This window comes from Ambystoma mexicanum, chromosome 6p, assembly GCF_040938575.1.
Source record: "Ambystoma mexicanum isolate Mex_15411 chromosome 6p, UKY_AmexF1_1, whole genome shotgun sequence".
NCBI lineage: Eukaryota > Metazoa > Chordata > Amphibia > Caudata > Ambystomatidae > Ambystoma > Ambystoma mexicanum.
This window is the reverse complement of record NC_090935.1, coordinates 252,156,860-252,177,439: the sequence shown is the minus strand read 5'-3', so window position 1 is coordinate 252,177,439 and position 20,580 is coordinate 252,156,860. Positions and strand designations below refer to the sequence as shown.

The following is a 20,580-nucleotide window of genomic DNA, read 5'->3' as shown; positions in this document are numbered from 1 at the left end:
GTTCTTGGAATGTTATGCCTTTGAGCCCAGGAATCATCTATAAAATTACCCGCGGCTCCACTATCTACCAGAGCAAGAACGTTTTCCAGTCGGAAGTTTTCCCAGGCGATGGATACTCCTAAAACCACCATACCGTTTTCGGGATTTGGGCTCTAGGGATCAGAAAAAGCACTAAAGAGGGAACTATTTGAAGGGAATGGGCCCTGTACCGTCGTTCCCCTTACGGCCGGGCATTGGTGTTTCCCGTCATTTTGGTGGGGATTAGGAGGCATTCTTTGACTGTATGAGTGTTTGCCCCGCGATACATGCAGAGTCCAAGAGACTTCCTTCTAAATCGTTCTTCAGGGGTAAGTGGTCCACGTGAGGCACCCAACTGCATGGGTTCTTCTGTGGAAACGGATTTATGAGGCATAACGCTTCCCTCCAAGTGAGGTCTACTGCTTCTTCCCTTTCTTTTCTCTCTGTTTCTCTCTTGGAGTCTATAGTCCAACTGCATTACCAGGGCTATAAATTCACTCATGTTGTAGGGTCGAGGCACCCTTGAGACCTCATCCTTTAATTCCTCTGACAGACCTCTGCGGAATAATGTTATTAGGGCATCATCTGCCCAGGCCGTATCCGTCGCCATCTGCTTGAAATGGGTGATATACGTCAGGATATCTTGAGAGCCTTGTTTTAGGTCCAAAAGACGTTCTTGAGAGGCTATAGTCACCTCTTGTCTGCCAAACATGTTCTTTACGCTATTGCAAAAGGCAGTGTAAGAATCCAAAATAGGATTGTTATTGGTCACTAACGGAGTGGCCCAGGCTAAGGCTGCTCCGGTCATTTGAGAAATCATATGTCCTACCTTATCACGGTCTGTTGGGAAAAAGGCTGCCTTGAAGGCAAATTGAACAGTGCATGATTCTAGGAACTCTTTCACAAGGTGAGGGTTTCCATCGAACCTGCCAGAAGAAAGTGGACCTGGAGGTACCTCTGAGCTTTGAGCCGATCTACCCACTTGACTCTTTAAAGAGGCATTTTCCTGTTTGAGATTATGTACCTCTGTGGATAAGGCCTGCATGGCTGCCGCTAGTTGTTGGATCTGTTGATCCATGGTTTCCTGTCCGGATACCCGTGGGAAAGGTGATCGAGTAGAATACTCTCTTTTTCTTTTTTTGGGCGTTGCTAGCTGTTATGGCTGTTAATGGGGAACCAGCCTATATAAATGGCGTCCCTCAATATGAGGGATGCGCCGACAATCACCTTCCCAAAATCACACGAGTATATGAACAAGGCATCTCCTACCTGATCTTCGGAGGGTATTCGGAGGAAGGGAGTGATTCACCTGACACCCTCTCTCGGCGCTGATCAATCGGCGCAGAGTGAAGACGCCAGGGAAACCGTCAAGGGGGAGAAAACCCTCGCTGGTGGAGTCCAACGGAGGAGAAGCTGGATGGGACAGGATACAGATGCGCATCTCCGTAGAGTAGGTTTGACGTTTTATTCCTTTGTGTTCAATTCAACGTCTCCTTCCCTCAGCTGTCTGTGTTGGCCTTGGAGTGAGACTGTACGGAGATGCGGAGAGATTGGATCCCACGTGCAGGACGAAGGTAAATATCGTAATCCCGACTAGGTGCTGGAACTAGTATCTGAGGGCCAGGACTTTGTTTCCAACCGCAGTGGCAGTCGGGAGGTGTGGTCCGTGTGGGTGCAAGATGTGGGTTGAGTTAAATTGGAAGGGTCCCGGAGGTTTCTGTGTCGTGTTGAGCTACGAAAGGGCTGGCTCAGGAGTTCCGGGGGGTGGATGAGAGAGTTCCTAACGGACGGGAGTAAAGAATAAAGGCAGTGAGATAAAGTCCTCTTGATATTCGGCGTCTGAGAAATCTAGAAGCGATACTCACGAAGCGTGACTTCTGTGTACAGTAGCAACGCGATGCTGTGCTGGATCCGGGACCAGAAATAGGTTCCTGTGATGAATGGGAGGAGCTTGGTCTGCGGTCTCCCGAAACACTACACTGTCCACCGGTAAAACCCCGGCCATCTTGGATTGGGGAGTTTGTATATTCGAGATACGCCGCCAACGGCGCCAGAATGACCATCTGCCAAGAACACTATGATTGTTCGTAATACGCAGTTCCTGCAGGAGGTGTTTGGTGAGGGCCCAGTGGTTGGCCCCAAGGGATTTAGGAGATCCCGCAGCTGTGGGTTTGGAAAGTGAGGCTGGACTGCTAGGTTGCTCAGGAGCTTGTATCGTCAAAATCCATGGTCAACATGGGGGTTCCTCTGCTGGACCTTTCCTTGGTGCTAAGGGCTCTGCAAGTATCTCCCTAGAAACCTATAAGGTCAATGGATGTAAAACATCTGACTTAAAAGACTGTATTCTTGGTCGCCATCACATCAGCTCTTATGCTTGCAGAATTGGGGGCATTGCTATTTTCAACACCCTTCTTTCGAGTAGAAGCAGAAGGCTTGTTTCTCAGGCGTGACCCTACTTTTCTGCTAAAAATTTGTTCTCAGTTTCATCACAAGATATTGTCCTTTTGCTTTTTTCCCAACATTCTGCCTCACCAGTAGAAGTGTGTTGGCACAAGTTGGGCATCAAGGGAACAGTGCTATCATACTAGTTTAGGCCTCTCCTATTACTCATGAAGACTGTTTGTTTGTGACTTATGGGAGAAGCCAGAGAAAAGGCTTAGCTTTCCATAATCAGCAGGTGCATTAGGCAAACAGTTGCGATGGCCTGCACTTCTGCAAATATTGCCATGCCAGAGGCTGTTCGCAGGAGGTCAATAAGGGGAAGGGGGGCATCCTGGACAAAATCTCAAGGGGTGCAGATCCAGGTAATTTTTAAAGTGGCAACCTGAACAGAGCCCAGTACCTTCTAAATGTGCTAATGCTTGAACTTGCACAACCAATTGTCAAACTATTTGGTACACATGTTTTCAGACTTTTCATGGATGAAGAAGGTTGAAATTAGTTGATCCTAGTAAATAAGGTGGTGGTTTTGGGATGTGCATGCACCATAGATCGTGGTCTGTGTTCTTCTGTCATAGCCCATTCACCAGTATCTATGGTATTCCTCCAGAGTAAGTAGTGGGACGAGGAAGAGGGATGTGGAGGTAATGACTCAATTACTTAAACAATAATCTTCATTATTCCTAATCCTACTCTTCTTCGTTGCAGTATGTGCGGCCTGCCTGTCTGTCCCACCCATTCATAGCACCAGGCGCATCCAAGTCCGCGCATGCAACTCTCCTTTCCTCCCACCGCACGCACACACGTTCTGACAATGTAGAAATTGCGCCAATCCCCCACCGTAACAGGCTTCCATCCCTCTCTCCGTCTGAGGAACTATCAGCGTCTGCCAGTGAAGAGACGAGCCCGCCCGCTAGCCTCCTCTTGCCTAGACACACCCATAAGTCTTCCATGAGCCCTGCCCACATCAGCACAAGTCCCATTGGCCCGCCTTACAAAACTGTGCCTATACCACTCGTCCCAAACCTGCCTACAGACCACCAGGTACGCCAGCTCCCTACCACTCATTCTCATGCCCCAGCTACTCATGCCATGGCCGGTCGGCCACACACCGCCATCCTGCCTCATATAAATGGTCTGCACCACCCAATGAGCTAGCCCAGAGCTCCTCTACCGCCCCACCTCCTCCACACTCATATGAATGCTCCAATCCACGCAATACACCTACCCAATCACTCACCTCCCCAAGGAACGCCAGATTGTGTGTTCGCACCACAGTGAGCACACCCACACACCTCCCAGCCTCAATCTTTTTCAGAAATGCTCACCTGAGTGCTATATGCAGCACCAAGCACCACCTCTCCCAAACACCAACCACAGGCCCCACTCTTAATTCAGCACCCAGTTCACCCACTCACATAAAAATACCAACCACTTTAACTTCTCGCCACCATCCCAACCCACTCCCAAACAACCCCCACCTCACTACCACATCAGAACCCATGGCTGCAAAACTAAAAACAACTGCCGCCGCGATTCCTACCATAGAATCACACCCATAAACATCCCAACTACTCCAGGACATCCTCATTAATGCAAGGTCACCCCCAGCCCACGCACTAGATATAACATTATCATAATGACATTATCACTGCCCAAAAACTAGACCTCCTAGCCATCACAGAGACATGGCTTCTAGCCCTGCACTATCTCCAGCCCTTCCACCAGGCGACACCATTGATTTGGATATTGATCTTTTATTTGTATCGCTCTCATACACAAATGTTTCAGAGTGCGACTAGACAAGGGAGGGGAACAAGGGAGAACAAAACAGCAATTTTATTAGGCCCAGTGACATTGAGAACGTGCAAGTGCATGGGAGGGGGTGGGGGAAAGGGAAAGTGCATTGGAGGGGAGAGAAGTGGAAAGTGCTGAGCAGAGGAATACATATAAATAAAAATAATAAAACTCAACCAACAGTGGTAGTGCATCCAGCAAGTGGCAAGTGCTAGGTTTAAGGCAACAGACAGGGTGTGTCTGGTAAGTGCAGAAAAAAGGGGGGACTGTAGGGTTACAGATACAGACCCCAGTGCAAGGGATTGCCAGGAGGCAGTGTGGGTGGGTGGCAGGGTGAGCAGCCACCCACCCACACTGGGCGCAGGTGGGCACAGGTGAGTACCTGGGCCCGAAAGTCAGAGGGTAACCAGGTGCACAATGCCGGACAGAAGAGATCAGCAGGGGAGAGGAGGAGCGAAGGCAGAAGCAAAGAGGAACATCTTGAGGTGCTTCCATGACCAGAGATGGTTCTCCTCAAGTTTCAGAGTGGCAGGAAGGCTATTCCAAAGGGAGGCCCCAGCCAAAGACACAGATCTACCCCAAGCTCGGGAGGGAAGGTATTTATGGAGGGACAGCTGAAGGTATTTTGGATCCAAGCCCCAGAAAGTATTGTTGACAATGCAAATGGTCTTGAATTTAATCCTTGCAGCCACTGGGAGCCAGTGGAGAGATTTCAGGGCTGAAGAGATACGATTCCAGGGCTTGAGGCCAAGGACAAGTCTTGCAGTCCTTTTCTGGATAAGTTGCAAAGGGCGGAGAGGAGAAGCAGGTAGATTTAGAAGAGGCTGTTGCAATAATCCAACCTAGAGAGAACCAGAGCTCGAGAGACGGTGAGCTTCTGGGGAAAGGAAAGGAAAGGCAGAATACCTCTGATGGGGTGCAGTAGGAAGTTTGACTTTTTAGAGACATCAGGGATGTGGGCAGAGAAGGAAAGCGTGGAGTCAAAGATGACCCCTGAGGTTCTTAGCCTCGCAGGTGGGGATAGGAGGAGGGCCAAGGGAGGCCGGCCAGAGAGTAACAGGAAAGGGGGGGTGAAGGTGTGCCGATGAGGAGGATCTCCATCTTGCTGGCGTACAGGCAGAGATCGTTGGCGGCACACCACTCCTGAATGGCAGATAGGCAATCAGAGATGAGAGAAGGAGAAGAAGTGGCCGAGGGAAGCCTGAAAATGAGAGTGTCATCAGCATAGCACTGAAAATTGGAGCAGAAAATGGCAATGTGGGGGGCGAGAGTTGTCAGGTATTGGTTGAAAAGCCAGGGTGAGAGGTTAGACCCCTAGGGAACATTGTAGGTAGAAAGGGAGATAGAAGAAAGGAACGACCCAAGTTGGACCTGGGAGGGTTGATCAGAGAGGAAAGTAGTCAGCCAGGCCAGAGCCTGACCGATGATACCCAGGTTGCCACAGAGATGGTTGAGCAGGATGACTGTGTCGAAGGCAGAAGAGAGATTGAGTAGGATGAGGACAGAGGGGATGTTAGAGTCAAGGTTGGAGAGTTGATCTTCACGGATGTTCAGGAGAGCAATTTCCATGCTTCTGGCAGCTCTAAAGCCAGACTGATGGTCGTGGGTAAAGCCGGGGGAGAGGTTAGACCCCTGGGGTCCATCATAAGATGCGATAGGCCAGACTACCGTGGGGGTGGCTTCACCCTTAACTATAGGGAGTCCCTTCAAGTTAGACTATGTAGCAACTCCATGGAGGAACACTGTGAACAACCTTGCATTAAAACTGACCACTTCCCCAACAGACTCCATGACCCTATGCATTGTTTACAGGCAATCAAGACATACAGTCGCTTTTGAGGAACATATCAACCACCTGCTAGGCAGCAAAATCAAATCCACCACCAGAGCCATAATCCTAGGTGACATCAACCTTGGGCTACACGATGACTCTGACGCAGCAGCCACCACTACAGAAAATGCACGTTCAGACCTTGGCTTCGCACATTGCGTATCCTCTTTCACCCATGACAGAGGCAGAACCCTCAACTGGATAGCCGACCTGAATAGCCAGGTCACCATCACCTCCAGCACCCCATGCCCATGGTCGGACCACCACATCATCCACTTCTCCTTCCCACCACTTAAACAACCCATCGGCTCACCACCTACACTCCCATCTACTCTGTCCCGTAGCTCGAGACTAATCACCAAAGGCTCCCTCCCCCCCTCACTCAAGCATCCTACCTCTGTACCTCCGGAGGTAACCGACCCCCAAGCCTTAGCTGACCTATATTTCATCACCCTCACTAATGCTATCGACCTACCAAGCCCACTTACCACCTCAACCCTTGGTTGAGCGCAGACCTTTAAACCTAAGTAAGAAAAGACAAGCAGAAGTGCTTTGGAAAAAACAGCCCACAAAGCAGCTAAAATCACCCTTTAACAAAATTGCCAAACAATTGCCAGACAATACAAGCAAGCTATCACAGCTGCATAAGCCCAATTATACAACACTAGAAACTCTAATGAATTGTTCAAAATCCTTCATGAACTTGAGACACCCACCACAGCCCCTAATCCCATTGACAAAGACAAAACGTGGTGCACAAACATTCAGATTGCTATGCGTGAGAAAATCTCCCTACTACAGAAGAATACTGAACAGAAACAGAGAAAGAAAAAAACACGACCCCCCCACGATTCCCCAAAGTACACCCGGCACCTTGCTTCAAATTCAGGCCATTATCTGTCAAAACAGCTAACGTCCTAAATAACCTTAAACCCTCCAACTGTAAGGGTGACACCTTCCCAGCAGCTACTATCAGAGACTGCCCAGAGCACCTGGGGCCATTCATCACCAAATGTGTTAATGCTTCCTTTGCCAACAACACGGTTCCAGTGAGCCTCAAGAAATCCTGGGTCCGCCCACTAATTAAGAAACCGTCACTGGACCCTGCTGCACCAAATAACTACTGACTCAGAACGACAGTACCTTTCCTCCTCAAGATCTTAGACAGAGCAGCATACAACCAGATCCAAGTCCATCTGCAATCTAAACACATCCTAGGTATACAGAAATCAGGCTTACGTCCCAGCCATGGCACCAAAAACGGCACTATTAGACCTTAAAATCCAACTAGATTCCTTCAGAGACGAGGGCAAACCAGCCATTCTTCACCTGCTCGACTCATCGGCTGCATTTGACCTTGTAGACCACCCCACTCTGTTACCACCTCATCACCTCAGCCAATTTCTCCCCCAATGCCACATCTTGGATAGCTTCCTTCTGGGAAGACAGAGCCATGTAAGTCTTCTCAGACACTTCCACTGCCCCCCATCCCTGTCCCCCAAGGTTCCTGCATCTCCCCTTCCCTCTACAACATATTCACAACACCTCTTTGTGGCATCCTGGATGAAATCGGCGTATCCTACACCAACCATGTTGATGGCACCCAAATCCTCCTCCCCTTGTCAGGCTGCTACGAAGAAGAGACACGCTTGCTTAACAAAATCTATTCCACGACACAGTCATGGATGGCAACCAACTACCTGTGTCTGAACGATGACAAGACCAAGATCCTACTGGCAGGCCCACCTTCAATGCTGCAGAAACTCTGTACCCAATACACCGCCTTCACCATAGATGGACACCAAATCCCAGTATCCCAGGTCTACATAGACTCCGTGCTCTCCCTCAGTAAAGTTAATGCGATCGCCTCCTCAACAGCTTACACAGCTAAACTTATGGCCGCAAGACAATTCTTAACCACACAGAGCTGCTTAACCATCGCCAGAGCAACGACAGGAGCAAAACTGGACCATTGTAATGCTCTCTTTGCAGGAACTTAAAAAAAAACATGGATAAACTCCAAATAATCTGAAACAATGCCCTTCAATCGGCTCTAAACATCCCATGGAGAGATCACATATCAGACGCCAGAAGAAAAGTGCATTGGCTCCGTATTCTAGAAAGGATCATTTTCAAAATGCTATTGATGGCTCACAAATGTTTGAGCAACTCAGCACTGCAATACCTAGATCAGAAAATTGAGAGGTCCAAATCCAATAGACCGGTAAGTTCTACCTATGCCCACCGCCTCACCCTACCTAAAACCAAACGAGCTAACAGAGGAGTGGCGAGCTTCCCTACGATAGCAGTCAACCACTGGAACTCTCTCCCCACTGAACTAAGAGCGGAAAGCTCCTACTATACATTCTGCAAAACTCTAAAAACATGGCTTTTCACCTAACCAATAAGCACCCACTCTGGCCTCCTGGCCTCTGAACACTGTTTGCGGTCCTTAGTCTGCTATTCATGCTGTTCTATCCTATAGTGGGAAATGTACTATTTAGTTCGCTATTGTATCATGCAACTGATCTCGTAAAAGCACCCTGGTGCCTCAGGGTTTGGGCGCTTTAAAAATGTAATAAATAAATAAATATGGGATGAAATGGGTGACAATGGCATGGGAAATTAACTGAGACATGATGGAGTACTGGGGTTGTTGCACTCAGTGTACAGTGGAGGGGCATAGTAGAATTAAAAGAATAGGTTCCTGTTATGGTGGTTGGTACCGCACAAGTAACTACTGTGACGCGAAAGAGTAGGATTAGGAGTAATGAAGAATACCGATATGTAATTCAGCCATGTCCTTTGAACCAGACTGAAGTTGTCTGTGAAGTTATAAAGTGATCAATGTCATAAGTCTAGTCCATCTTCCATATTAAGTCAGCTTGTATGTGTCAGTTCTTTCTGTACAATCTCAAACAGTGCTTAACCGCATAATGATCGGTGCTTTGAGTTGCTAAGGGCCTCATTACAAGTTCAGCGGTAGCCTTGCCGGTAAAACTGTCAGGCTGCTGCCGAACTTGCTAAATTTACCAGCGCCCTGGAATGGGCAATTACCGGGTCATTACGGCCCTTGCCGACCCGGTATTTGCCCATTCCTCGGCGCCTTTTAAAAATGCTCCCCATTCCCATTTGAGCCCCATAAGGCTCAATGGGAATGGGGAGGCCGGATGCACCGGCACCATTCAGAATGGTGCCGGTGCATCCGACATGCTCTGCTCGCGTATGCCGGACCGCCCGCCAGGTCTGACCTGGCGCCCGTGGTGGCACCCGCGAGCAGAAGCGGTTCCGTAGTTTCCGGACTGGAAAACTCATAATGAGGCCCACTTTCTCTAGAAGGCTGTGATTCCTGCTTCCTATTTTTAGAACTTTTGGGACTTTTTATTAACTGGAATGTCGCCAATGGGTTCAACTGAAGCAGTGGGGAGTTTAGAAACTTGATACTGTTTACAAATCATTCAGGGCCCGCTTGAGTAGCTCAGGTATTCAGCCTGAGAAGCCAGTCTCCCACACTGCCTGTCTGCCACCACAGGAAACGCCCACTTGGTATTAGGAAGCTGCTGAAGTTCGCCTTGAGTTCACGTTTAAATTCTCGTTTGAAAGTTCGCTCTATTGGGAAACTCACCCCCTTTTGATAGCTGGAAAATGGAAGGTCATTTTTTATGACCTTGCTACTATAGGTAGGACTTGCTAGCACAGTAATACATTCTTTATGTATGTATATATACATAGGACCAGCGGTCGAAGTGGGCGGGAGCGTTCGGTGGGCGGGAGCGTTCGGGAGCGGTGCTCCTATACTTTTTATTTTTCAGTTTCACTGTTCCTATACTTTTATTTTAAAAAGAAACCGTTCCAGAACGTTTTAGTTTAAAATAAAATTGTAGGAAGAAGTTGAAGCTTGCACTTCAGAGCAGTGCAGTGAACATTAACTTGAATAACAGGTGTGTTTGTTTGGGGGTTTGGACTGTGTGTGGGAGGGGGCGCAGCGATGTGGTTTGTGGAGAGTGGGGCAGACTGGCAGGGAACATAGCTCCACTACTTCTTTTTGTACACTTCGACCACTGTATAGGACTGATCATGGCAGCTATAGTTGCCCGCAGCTGATGTGAGGTGCTGGTGTTTGGCACAGCCGGCGCGCGTAGTGTTGCACTAGCCGCCCTCATCACTCCCACCCACCCTCACCCCACCGCCACGCCGCCTGCTCGCGCACGACATGCGCCAACCGTTTGTTTGCTTGTTTCTCTCGATGGCCACGCCATGTTGCCTCCTCCGGGCACAGCGAGCAGCTTGCCGGCATAAACGACGAGCCGCCTGGGACAGGGGCTGCGCTGCCAGCCTGTGCTTCCACACGGGCATCTGTGGACATATACACGCACACACTCCGTAATTCATGGCATCAGTGGCTCGTAAAGCAATGCCGATAGAATAGGAGCGTTTACGAGGCGGCCCCTTCTGGCGCCCCCATCCTGAAATCTATATCCATTTTTTAATTGTGTTTTAGCCAATCAGCTGACTTTTTACACATAAATTAACATTTCTTAAAAGAATTCATAAAATGTGCGAATTTCTCTGTTAACACATCAAAATAAACAGCAATCATAAAATATATCTGTTACAATGTTATCAAACCTAGGTCATTTAAATTTGAATAGGTTCAATCAATACATGTTGTTCATGTCCTGCTATCAAGCGTTCCCAGAAGGGGTCTGTGCTCTGCCATTCAGTGTAGTGCACGCATTTCCTTCGCCTTATGTTACGCCATTCTGGGGCCAGATTACATTACCTGCGCCCCGGTGCAAGTGCAAAGTTTGCATGGTATTCACACTCGGGCAAAGTTTGCCCTATTTTAAAAAACAATGGGACACATTAGAAAACTATTGCACCATGACAAGGGCAGCTTGGTAGGGTTTAAGCACACAGCAAAAATTGCCCCAGTGCAAAAAAGATACATTTTCAATGTTTATTTATGGCAAAGTTTCCCCTACGTTGCCCTGTTGCAATGATGCTGTGAAAATGTATCTTTTTTGCCCGGGTGCTTGTACGGTGCCAAACTGCACTTGTCATGGTGCAATAGTTTTCTAATGTGTCCCATTGTCTTTTAAAATAGGGCAAACTTTGCCCCAGTGGTAATACCGTGCAAACCTTGTACTTGCACCGGTGCAAAGTTTCTGTAATCTGGCCCCAGGTGTTCCTTTGCGCAACATTAGGGTATGATGCAGTGATTGCATCTGGCAGTCATCACACAGATTACACTTTGCTAGAGCTGGTAACCCCCGCCGGGCAGACTTAACCTCACCTGATTTTACAAGGTTTAGAAAATGTCTATTGGAAACAAACGCCCCACTCGGAAAGGGGGTGCACCCCGCTGCTCATTTCCAGCCAGCTGCCACTGGGTCCGGGCCATTGGAGCTTGGCATGTGGGCACCGCATATGTTCTAACAGCACTGGGATGTCCTCTGCTCGCTATTCTTCTACTGGTGGACTGCTACATGTTGTGCATATTGGACATTTTGTTTTAGAATGCCCGCGGGTGATTGGGGTGGGGTCACACTGTTGGAGAGTTTTTAGCGGGAACGCAGCCGCTGGTGTTCATTCTTCGTGTGCAAAGCATGCGGCCCTAACATACAGTGGTGGACTGGCCTACAAGGAACTGTGGAGATTTCCCAGTAGGCTATTATTATTATTATTCAATTTATTACGTTCAGCCGTGAACCCTGAGGCATGAGGGCGGAAAGACATGACAAAAACAAAACATAAAACATAAAGGAAGATAGCGATAAGTCAGAAAGAGAAGACTATCAATGCAAGAATGTGAAAGTGCACGATCAGCCAGATGAATACAACGTGTTGATTAATAGAAGAGGTGGGTCTTGAGGATTTTCTCAAAAGAGATGACCGAGGGTTGCTGATGAAGCATAGGGGGAAGTAAATTCCAGAGTTATGGGGCTGCCATATAAAACGCCCCCTTCTCCACCTTCTTAAGTTTACAGCGTGGTAGAGATAGCAGGTTCTGATTGCTGGATGTTAGAGCCCTGGGATTAGATTTGTCTATTATTTGATCAAGCAGATATTTGGGCATTATGCTGTGCCTGCATTTAAAGCCCATTGTGAGGATTCTGAATCTAACCCTGGCTTCAATTGGCAGCCAGTTTAAGGAGCGTCGGGCGTCTGAGACGTGGTCGCGTCGAGCCAAGCCCGTAAGGACACGGACCGATCCATTCTGGACGACTTGAAGTCTGTTAAAATCGTTTTTTCCTAATCCGGCTCTCGCTATGGTCTCCGCATTTGCCTGCGAGATAAAAGGTCTCAGGTCAGACAAGAGTTTTACATAGTAAGTAGAGGCGGAGATGATACTGCTAACATGAGCTTTCATGTTAAGAGATTGGTCCAGAACAACACCTAGTATTTTTAATTTAGGTTGGGGGGAGATATCAACTAGACCTAACCTGAATGATTTAAACATAGGATCCAATTTGGCAAGGTGGTTTGTATTGCCCACGATCATGAGCTCAGTTTTACTTTTGTTTAGCGCAAGGTTATTGGCCATCATCCAATTTTCAATGAGAGATAAGATTCTGTTAAACTCTAGTTCGTCCTGGGAATGGACACCCGATAGTTTTACCAAAACCTGGGTGTCATCAGTGTAGTTAGAGAATGGGATACCTCCTTCCTCAAGCATCTTAACAAAGGGAGCTGTATAGATATTATAGAGGCAGGGGGAGGTACTGGCACCCTACGGGACCACAAAGAGAACCAGAATTGGGCCTGCCTCGGACTGCCCAATACAGACTCTAGTTTGTCTATTGGCCAGGAAAGAGTTAATCCATGAGGCACCAGAAGAGGAAAAATAGGCCACCTCCATCGTTCTGTCTACCAAAATGGGGTGATCAACCAAATCAAAAGCCGCGGATAGATCCAAGGACACGAGAAGAGTTACCAAGCCTTTATCCATATTAGCGAGTAGATGTGACTTCAGATCTAGAAGGGAGGTCTCTGTGCCATATCCCTGCCTAAAACCTGACTGGTAGGTATTTGGGATGTTGTGCTGATTCAGATGGGAAGCAATTTGTGAATACGCAACTTGATCAAGAATTTTCAGAAGAAATTGTGTGTTAGTGATTGGGCGATAGTTAACTTGATCAAGAATTTTCAGAAGAAATTGTGTGTTAGTGATTGGGCGATAGTTAAGTGGATTGTCTGGGGCAAGTCCGTGCTTCTTAAGAATGGGGGTCATCCAGGCAGTTTTAAGGTTGTCTGCAATACAACCCTCTTGTAAGGAGGCATTCACAAAAGTGCAAATAGCTTTTAGCAGTGGGGGAGGACAGGATTTTATGATTAGGGAGGAACAGGGATCACCTTTACATTTAGTAGGCTTAAATTGTTCAATGATGGATTTTAATTCAGCCTTTGAGATTGAGTGAAAATTAAATTCAGTGATTGAGGGATTTCTAATAAATGGTATATACTATACCGGTTCTGGGTTGACAGCCTGTTTCTGAACAATATCGGCTCTGATGCCGAGAAGTTGTCTGGTATTTCCAAATGTTCTCTTAGGAAAAGGGTTTGGCTTGCTGAAAATGTCTAATATGGGGCCACTTTGAAAATTATTTCCAGGGCCTCTTTTGGTCTCCCCAGTCCAACATGTTTCACACCTATGGCTTTCATGCTGAATTTTATGAAATGCTATCAAGGGATTTTGAATTATGCAGGAGATAAGTTCCTATTAGTTTGAAACGCTGGGTGTATTTGTAAGGGGCACATGAATTGGCCATGCCTATATTTATACACACAATAACCCATTGATTTATTTTATTTATTTATTGTGAATTAATAATGCAACTATACACCAAATAGTGGTTGAAGGTGCCACAAGACAAAAGAGGAGGTGGTGGGAGGGGGTTAAGGTTAGGGATGAGGCGTAACAAAAATGATCCTACTAGACCTTGTGTCATTCCGATCGTACAACTGCACTAACACGAAGTGTCATTATGAACGGCATCCCCAACATGTACCTGAGTGGATCGGGCAACCCAGACCAAAAAGGGAATCCCTGGGGCAAGAAGGGGTGGGGGAAGCACTGGTATTTGAAGAGCCATTCTAGAACCCTAAGAAAAATTCACCCAGGTACAGTAAATACGTTTAATAGCAAACCCATCAATTTGCGTATCACACGCCATAGGATAACCAAAGAGGGATACAAGTGTGTGTACGCAAAGGGCCGTGAACTGCAGCAAGCATCTGGTGAGCTCCTAGTAGATCGTCCTGCACAGTAGCAACTAGTAAGTTTACACTTTAGAAAAAAAACATCGACTTTAGAGGAAACAAAATTATTATTGCATATGATAAAAATTCCAACAGACCAATAATATGGACGTTACGAGCGCGGCTCCTTAGTGCTACTCTGTAACTATGAACCCCTCTCCAGATAAATAGAGGCAGTAAATTGAACCCAAGAATAATCAGATGCGTTAACAGGACACCCCGTTACAATTCCTGAAGAAAACCGAAGCTGTTAAGTTACCATGGGTTGAAACGTGTGCATATCTGTGGCCGTTCCTTATGTACGCAGAAGCCTTGACGATGCCCCTTCTTCAAGTGCAAGTATTCAAAATCTACAAAAGACTTGAAACAAACTATGACTATCCTAGTTTGCCATAACCACTGTGACACCCAAAATAACCTGCATATGGGGTTTTCTTCTGCCTTTAGGATTATATCTCCGAGTCCCTCCATATCTCCCGGAGCTCTGGTTCGTTCCCCTGAATAGATCAAATAGTCACTTACAATGTGTGGGCTTTTTAATGCATGGTCTTTCCTGGTAATCACTGAGCTTACCAGGATGTCACCTTGGTTCATCTGTACTTTAGCTTCCGGGTTCGGCCTCCCCGGCACCCTTGAGCTTTCTGACAGCAGTTTCATGTCAGGCCCGTTAGCACCAGTTGCAGAACTGGAAATCTCGTCTCCTTCAGGTAAGCCTTTAGGTAGCCACTGCACAATCAGGCCTTTACTTGCATTTTCATGTACTACTCTCTGACTTATCTCTGGCCCTGTAATTGCAATCTGCTAAACCAGACTTTGAGCAGCTTCTTGGTCCAGCTAAATACCGTACCGCCTTCTCTCCATGGGGGGAAGGGAGTCACTTCCCTCCTCACTTTCCTATAGTGTCCTTTCTCCCTCTGTTTCCTCACCTCCTCTCCTCCCTCTTTTCCTCTCCCCCCTGCGAGCTGGTAGTCCCCATCTTCGGCTAACTCCAGGTGTTGCACCTCCTCCACCTCTCCTTTCTTTCTCCCTCGGCGTTTCGCATCCCCAACCTCTCTCTCCTGTCTCTCATAGAGTGTCTTCCTCCCATTCCTCCTCCCTCTCATTCGCTCTCTATCTCACTGTTCTGTCATGTCACTCCTCTGTGTTTCTCTGTTCTCTCTCCTTCTGTCTCTCTGCTTACGCCGTCCAATTCCTAACGGTTCCATGTAATAATGTCCCTTCAAAAATGTCGCCATGCAAAATAGTCGCCAAAAAATTGCTGTTTTTTGCAGGGACATTGTTACATTGAACATGCAGTGGACACCCCCGCAACCCTCAAATCCTTTTTTCTTTCAAAGGTAACGGGGGACACCGCTGCAACCCCTGCTCCCCGTGACCCCATATATATGGTCACCATATATAATGTCGCCACAACCTTTTCCCGCCGACATTATGTATTGCGACCATATGTATGGGGATAATATTACCTGATACCCTCCTAACTTCCTGGGCTTCCTTTAATACTCCTCTTCTTTCCCTGATTATGGGTCTAAGGGTTTGAGTGACAGCTGGCGTGGGTAATGGCACAGAGCGTGTGATTGGTCTCAGTTTGTTGATACCGCCTCCTCTTAATTCGTTCTTAATAAAGTGTCAATTCCTCTGGGTTGCCTTGGGCTCTGGAGGACGAGGGCTCCTAAGGCTGGTCCACCATCTTGCAGGCTGAGTGGATCATGGTAACAGCGGCCGGCTCGCTGTTGTGTCCCTATACCTATCAGTACAATGAGGCTGCTTGGGTTCCTTTTGAAGTCTAGTTCGCTCATCTGTCATTGGGTGTGCTTGTAAGGAATGTGTAGAGTGGAGCCCCGCTGTCAGGTATTTTTCTGCCGCTTAAGGGCATCCTGCACTTCATGGTCCTGAACCATGGAGCAGTGTCGGAGTCACCATGTAGTTGACCAGCCACTAGGCCAAGGATAGAGTGAGGGCCTTGTTAGCGCCCACGTATACTGCCTGTAAGACCAGCATCGCAGTGTGGGTGGTGGCCCTCGGCTTCAAGGTACTCACCCGCTAGCCACTCGACAGTTTCTTTGTCCCAGATTGCAATGCATCGTCTGTAATACTGCATGGGCCGGCTTTGGTGATGCATTGACACCTTCAAAAGGGATCATTTCCTGGTTTGCAGATCATTGAATCCCTGTTGCCTGGACTCATGATCAAATTGTACAACATGTGCTGGCCCGCAGATACCACCACAAGGAAGAAAGTAAGAATGTTGAGCACACATGAGATGATCTACCTTCTGCACCCCTTCCCCACATCCCCCAGGGGCGCTTTTGAAAGAGGCAAAATTGGTTATGAGCTACACACTTTATAGGGGTCTTGCAATTTAAGAGCTAGGCTCATTGTGGGAGGGAACACATACACAGGGCTATCCCAGATGTGATTTGTGCCTACTCACTCTATACTCTATGCTTGATCTTTGAGAGTGGCCCGAGGACCATGATTAGGGTGACTTTCTTTATGCAACATTATATGGACCATCAGATCTCCCCTCAAATAGTAGCTGAACTGGCGTTGCTAGGGGGGGTGAGGAGGGCAATAGCCCCAGATCTTTTGGTTGTATGCCCGGATAGAAGCTCAGCGGCTACAGCCAAAAGGCTATAGCTAGCCCCGTGTCCCAACAGACCCGACATTAGCATATTCCCAGATCTTTTCCAGACCTAGCAACACCCCTGGTTAGCCTCAGCAAATACATTAATTTGCTGTTTTTAGCGCCATCCCTTCTCTTTGTAGATTATGTACTTAGTAAAGCTTTCATTGAAAACCATATATATTATTTTACTGAGAAGTCATGTGCTTCTTTGGTTGCTTATCGTGGCTTCTCTATCGAGAAGCAGTACTCCAATGGGAAATGGAGTGTCTATGTTTATCTGCTGATCAATCCTTCTCAAATATCCTTTTTGATAGCATTTGTATCAATCTACCCTGAAACACCCTTTGCAGATTGGGAAGCAGCTTGAATGTTCAGCCTTCAAGAATGACAGACCAAGTCTTCCCAGTCTAACGGAATTTGGTTTGCTCGATGGTTCTAGCGCCATTTTAAAACCCAACCCTCTCTCTTGTTTCTTTTTCTTCAGCTCTACGAGTATGCCCTTGGTCCCAAAGGCAACCAGCTCCCCTTCCTGCGCAATCCGGACATTCTGGTGGGAGAGAATGACTTGACTGCTCTCAGCTATCTCCACGAGCCTGCGGTCCTACATAATTTAAAGGTCCGCTTCCTGGAGTCGAACCATATCTACACCTACTGCGGTAAGCAAGCTCAGGGATTCGGGTAGTGTACCATCTATTATAATAAATGGGGTTCATTGACCGCAAGATGGGGCACCATCACACGAGCGCTCAGTACCAGGATGTTTCATCGCATCCCCTGGCAGGATGGGGGTATATTCCTGCAACACGGTGGAATGCTCTGTTCTAGATGCACATTTTGTTTTGCACATACATCTGAGAAAAAAGCTTTCACATTTTACATGATTAAGGGTATGAACATGTTCTGTTCCTGAATTGTTCTGGTTGATAGCAGAATAAAAGCTGGGAAATGTAATGTGTTTTTTTACCATACATAAGTCCACTGTCTTTCATTACACAAATCCATTATGTGTCTTGCTATATAAATCTATTGTGTATTTCACTATGTAATGTTCAGTCAATTAAATCAATACCTTTTTTCGGAAAGGTTACACTTTATATGAAAGTGCAGACATTAACACAAAAAAAAAAGAAAATGACTTTTTCAAAATGGCACGTTAAGCTGTGGCTATTTGTAACGATGTATTGAGAGGCTACCCTCATCCCAGGGAGTTCCTTCCCTTCCTAATCAAGGTGTCACACAACAATCTGTTTAATGTCAATTCTTTATTCAGCCCTGTTTCGGATGCATATCATGCCCCTTGGATCCCTCCCCCTGTTGCACCAATGAGACAAGAACCAGACTGGTGTACAGGAAATATATTTGTATTTATTCAAATTATAGTTAATAGAGATCACACTAAACTATACACACCACCTTCTTTGTCGCTCTCAATTAAACTTCTTAGTAAATAAATAAATCACACAAGCCCTTTGGGAAAAACTCAGATCACAATACTTTACTTTCTACAGATTTCACTTCAAGAAATAATCAACACTGGCCAATGAACAAAATCAATTAACATATGCAATGCTATGCAATATCGATTTTTCTGTGTGCTTAAGAAGCAAGGCTGGCAGCTTGGTTTACAGATTTGCACAAATGGATATGGCAATTATTATTTCACCCACACTTTTGCTTTAAAATAAACACTGGGTGATTTAGCATTTTGTTTTTCAGACCGCCCCTGCTTTCGTCTGGGTTGGGGAAGTCAGACAGAAACATTGGGATGATTTAGGAATTTTGGATTTTAGACCCCGCTCCACTTAAAGGCCTGTTTTCGGGAAGCTGGACAGAAAAAATGGATTTTAGTTTATTGACTAAGACAGATCTCTTCATTAAAGATGTTTGGGTCAAAGGACAAATAGGAGTACCTAATTACATTACAGTCTATAGTTTTCAGCGCACACTGGGAATGAGCGTTGTTAATTTTTAAATTCAACAAAAATCACCCTGTGGTGTCCCTCCATGGAGAATTAATTCAATTAATATTTTTAGTTAAAAAGGCTAAGGTTCTATAGAGTTTTGCCTCCCCACCAACTATAAAGAGAAATGATTTGAGGCAAGCAGATTCCCCCACCTTTTGGTTCCAAATGGCTCCATTCTACTTACATTGAAAACCTCTGTTTAAAGTTCAGGAAAGTCAGCTGCATTTCAATATCCTCGTGGAGGATGGGGTAAGGGTCTCGTCACTCCACTCTCTAGGATGGTCCACAGACCTTCCCCATAGGGCCCACTCTGCTTTTAGGTCTCCCCAGCAATAGACAGCTCCACCCGATTGCAATTTCAGCAAAACTCCTTGCGGCTGTCAGATAGTAATTTCTAGCAGCTCTCCCCTTCTGTCATAGTGCATCCATTCTATATACCAGTGATGACATCATCAGGATTTCAATATTGGACAGTGCCCTGCAAGGATTCTCGCAACCAGGATTGGACAGTTACCTTTCTCCCCCTACTCCCCCAAGTCCAGCCTCTCTCTAAGTATTGGTTTAGGAGTCTAGAGTAGAAATATGGTAACTCCCATTTCAAATCCGCTTTTATTTTCATGTGAACATTTCGGTAAAAAGTAGTTATGTGTAAAAACTTGATAATTTATGAGTATCTGCCATAATATATATATATATATATATATATATATATGTATTGAAGAAAATCCGCTAGTAACTTGTACATGCAACCAAGACGGCCTGCACTCCCAGAGCAGCCAAAGAATGAAAATCTTCTTCAGCGAATTTCAAAAACAGGCAGCAGACTGTATTCCACTTAGCACTTTAAATTTATTTAGCACAGTGCTGAAAGAGAAAAGCCTAATAACAGGATGACATGTTTTGCGGTACTCTAACCGCTTGTTCACGTGGTTCAGCGGGGACACAAATGATGGACATTAAGTATACGTACAGCTCTATGGTTCGTACATAACATTTCAGTTGGGCATTTATGTTGCTTTACTAAATTAGTCATTTTAGCACATGCAATTCTGACAGCTTAACATATGAGAAGTTGTGTTTATAGTTCAAAAGTGAATAAAACAAACAAACAAACAAATGCAATTAATGGCATGTCCGTACCAGGAAATATGTTGATCATTTTTGTAATATTTTTAACTACTGGGTTATATTGGGGGTATTTTTCACAAATAATCATAAGACCATAGAAATATATATTCAAAAACATATAAAATGTCTTACCATCTATTGTGTTGAGCGTCTAATGCGACTCATCCAATGGCCGTATGACAGTGCAATGGTACCCCAAAAAGAAATCGGTACAGCCTCTTGAAAAAAACCCCAATGTAAGCTGTCAATATCTAAAGTATGTACGTAGTTGAATCTGGCAGTGGGCGGTCGGGCTATGATAGGGATAAGTCCTATTGATTACCCAGGACAAATAATATCTGTGCAAATATGCTAGTGCAAATATGCACATATTTGAACCAAATAAAGTGCATAGTGCCTGAATTGTAATACTAATAAAGTGCAAAGTGCATTCAAGTATTTACCAATAAAGTGCCTAATGCCTACTACATTTGAAATCTCTATCCGCCCTACCTATAATTCCACCTTGGTTA

General features: G+C 46.2%; 1 protein-coding gene across 4 annotated transcripts in view; it reads left to right on the top strand.

The window, feature by feature from the left end:
- The window catches only part of MYO5B (myosin VB), a 1,432,615-nt gene that overhangs the window by 413,804 nt on the left and 998,231 nt on the right, over nucleotides 1–20,580 (top strand). For all 4 annotated transcript variants that reach the window (XM_069626964.1, XM_069626962.1, XM_069626965.1 and 1 more), the window contains exon 3: nucleotides 17,461–17,632. In XM_069626964.1, the coding sequence (XP_069483065.1) occupies nucleotides 17,461–17,632 (172 nt within the window). The remainder of the gene's footprint in view (nucleotides 1–17,460; nucleotides 17,633–20,580) is intronic.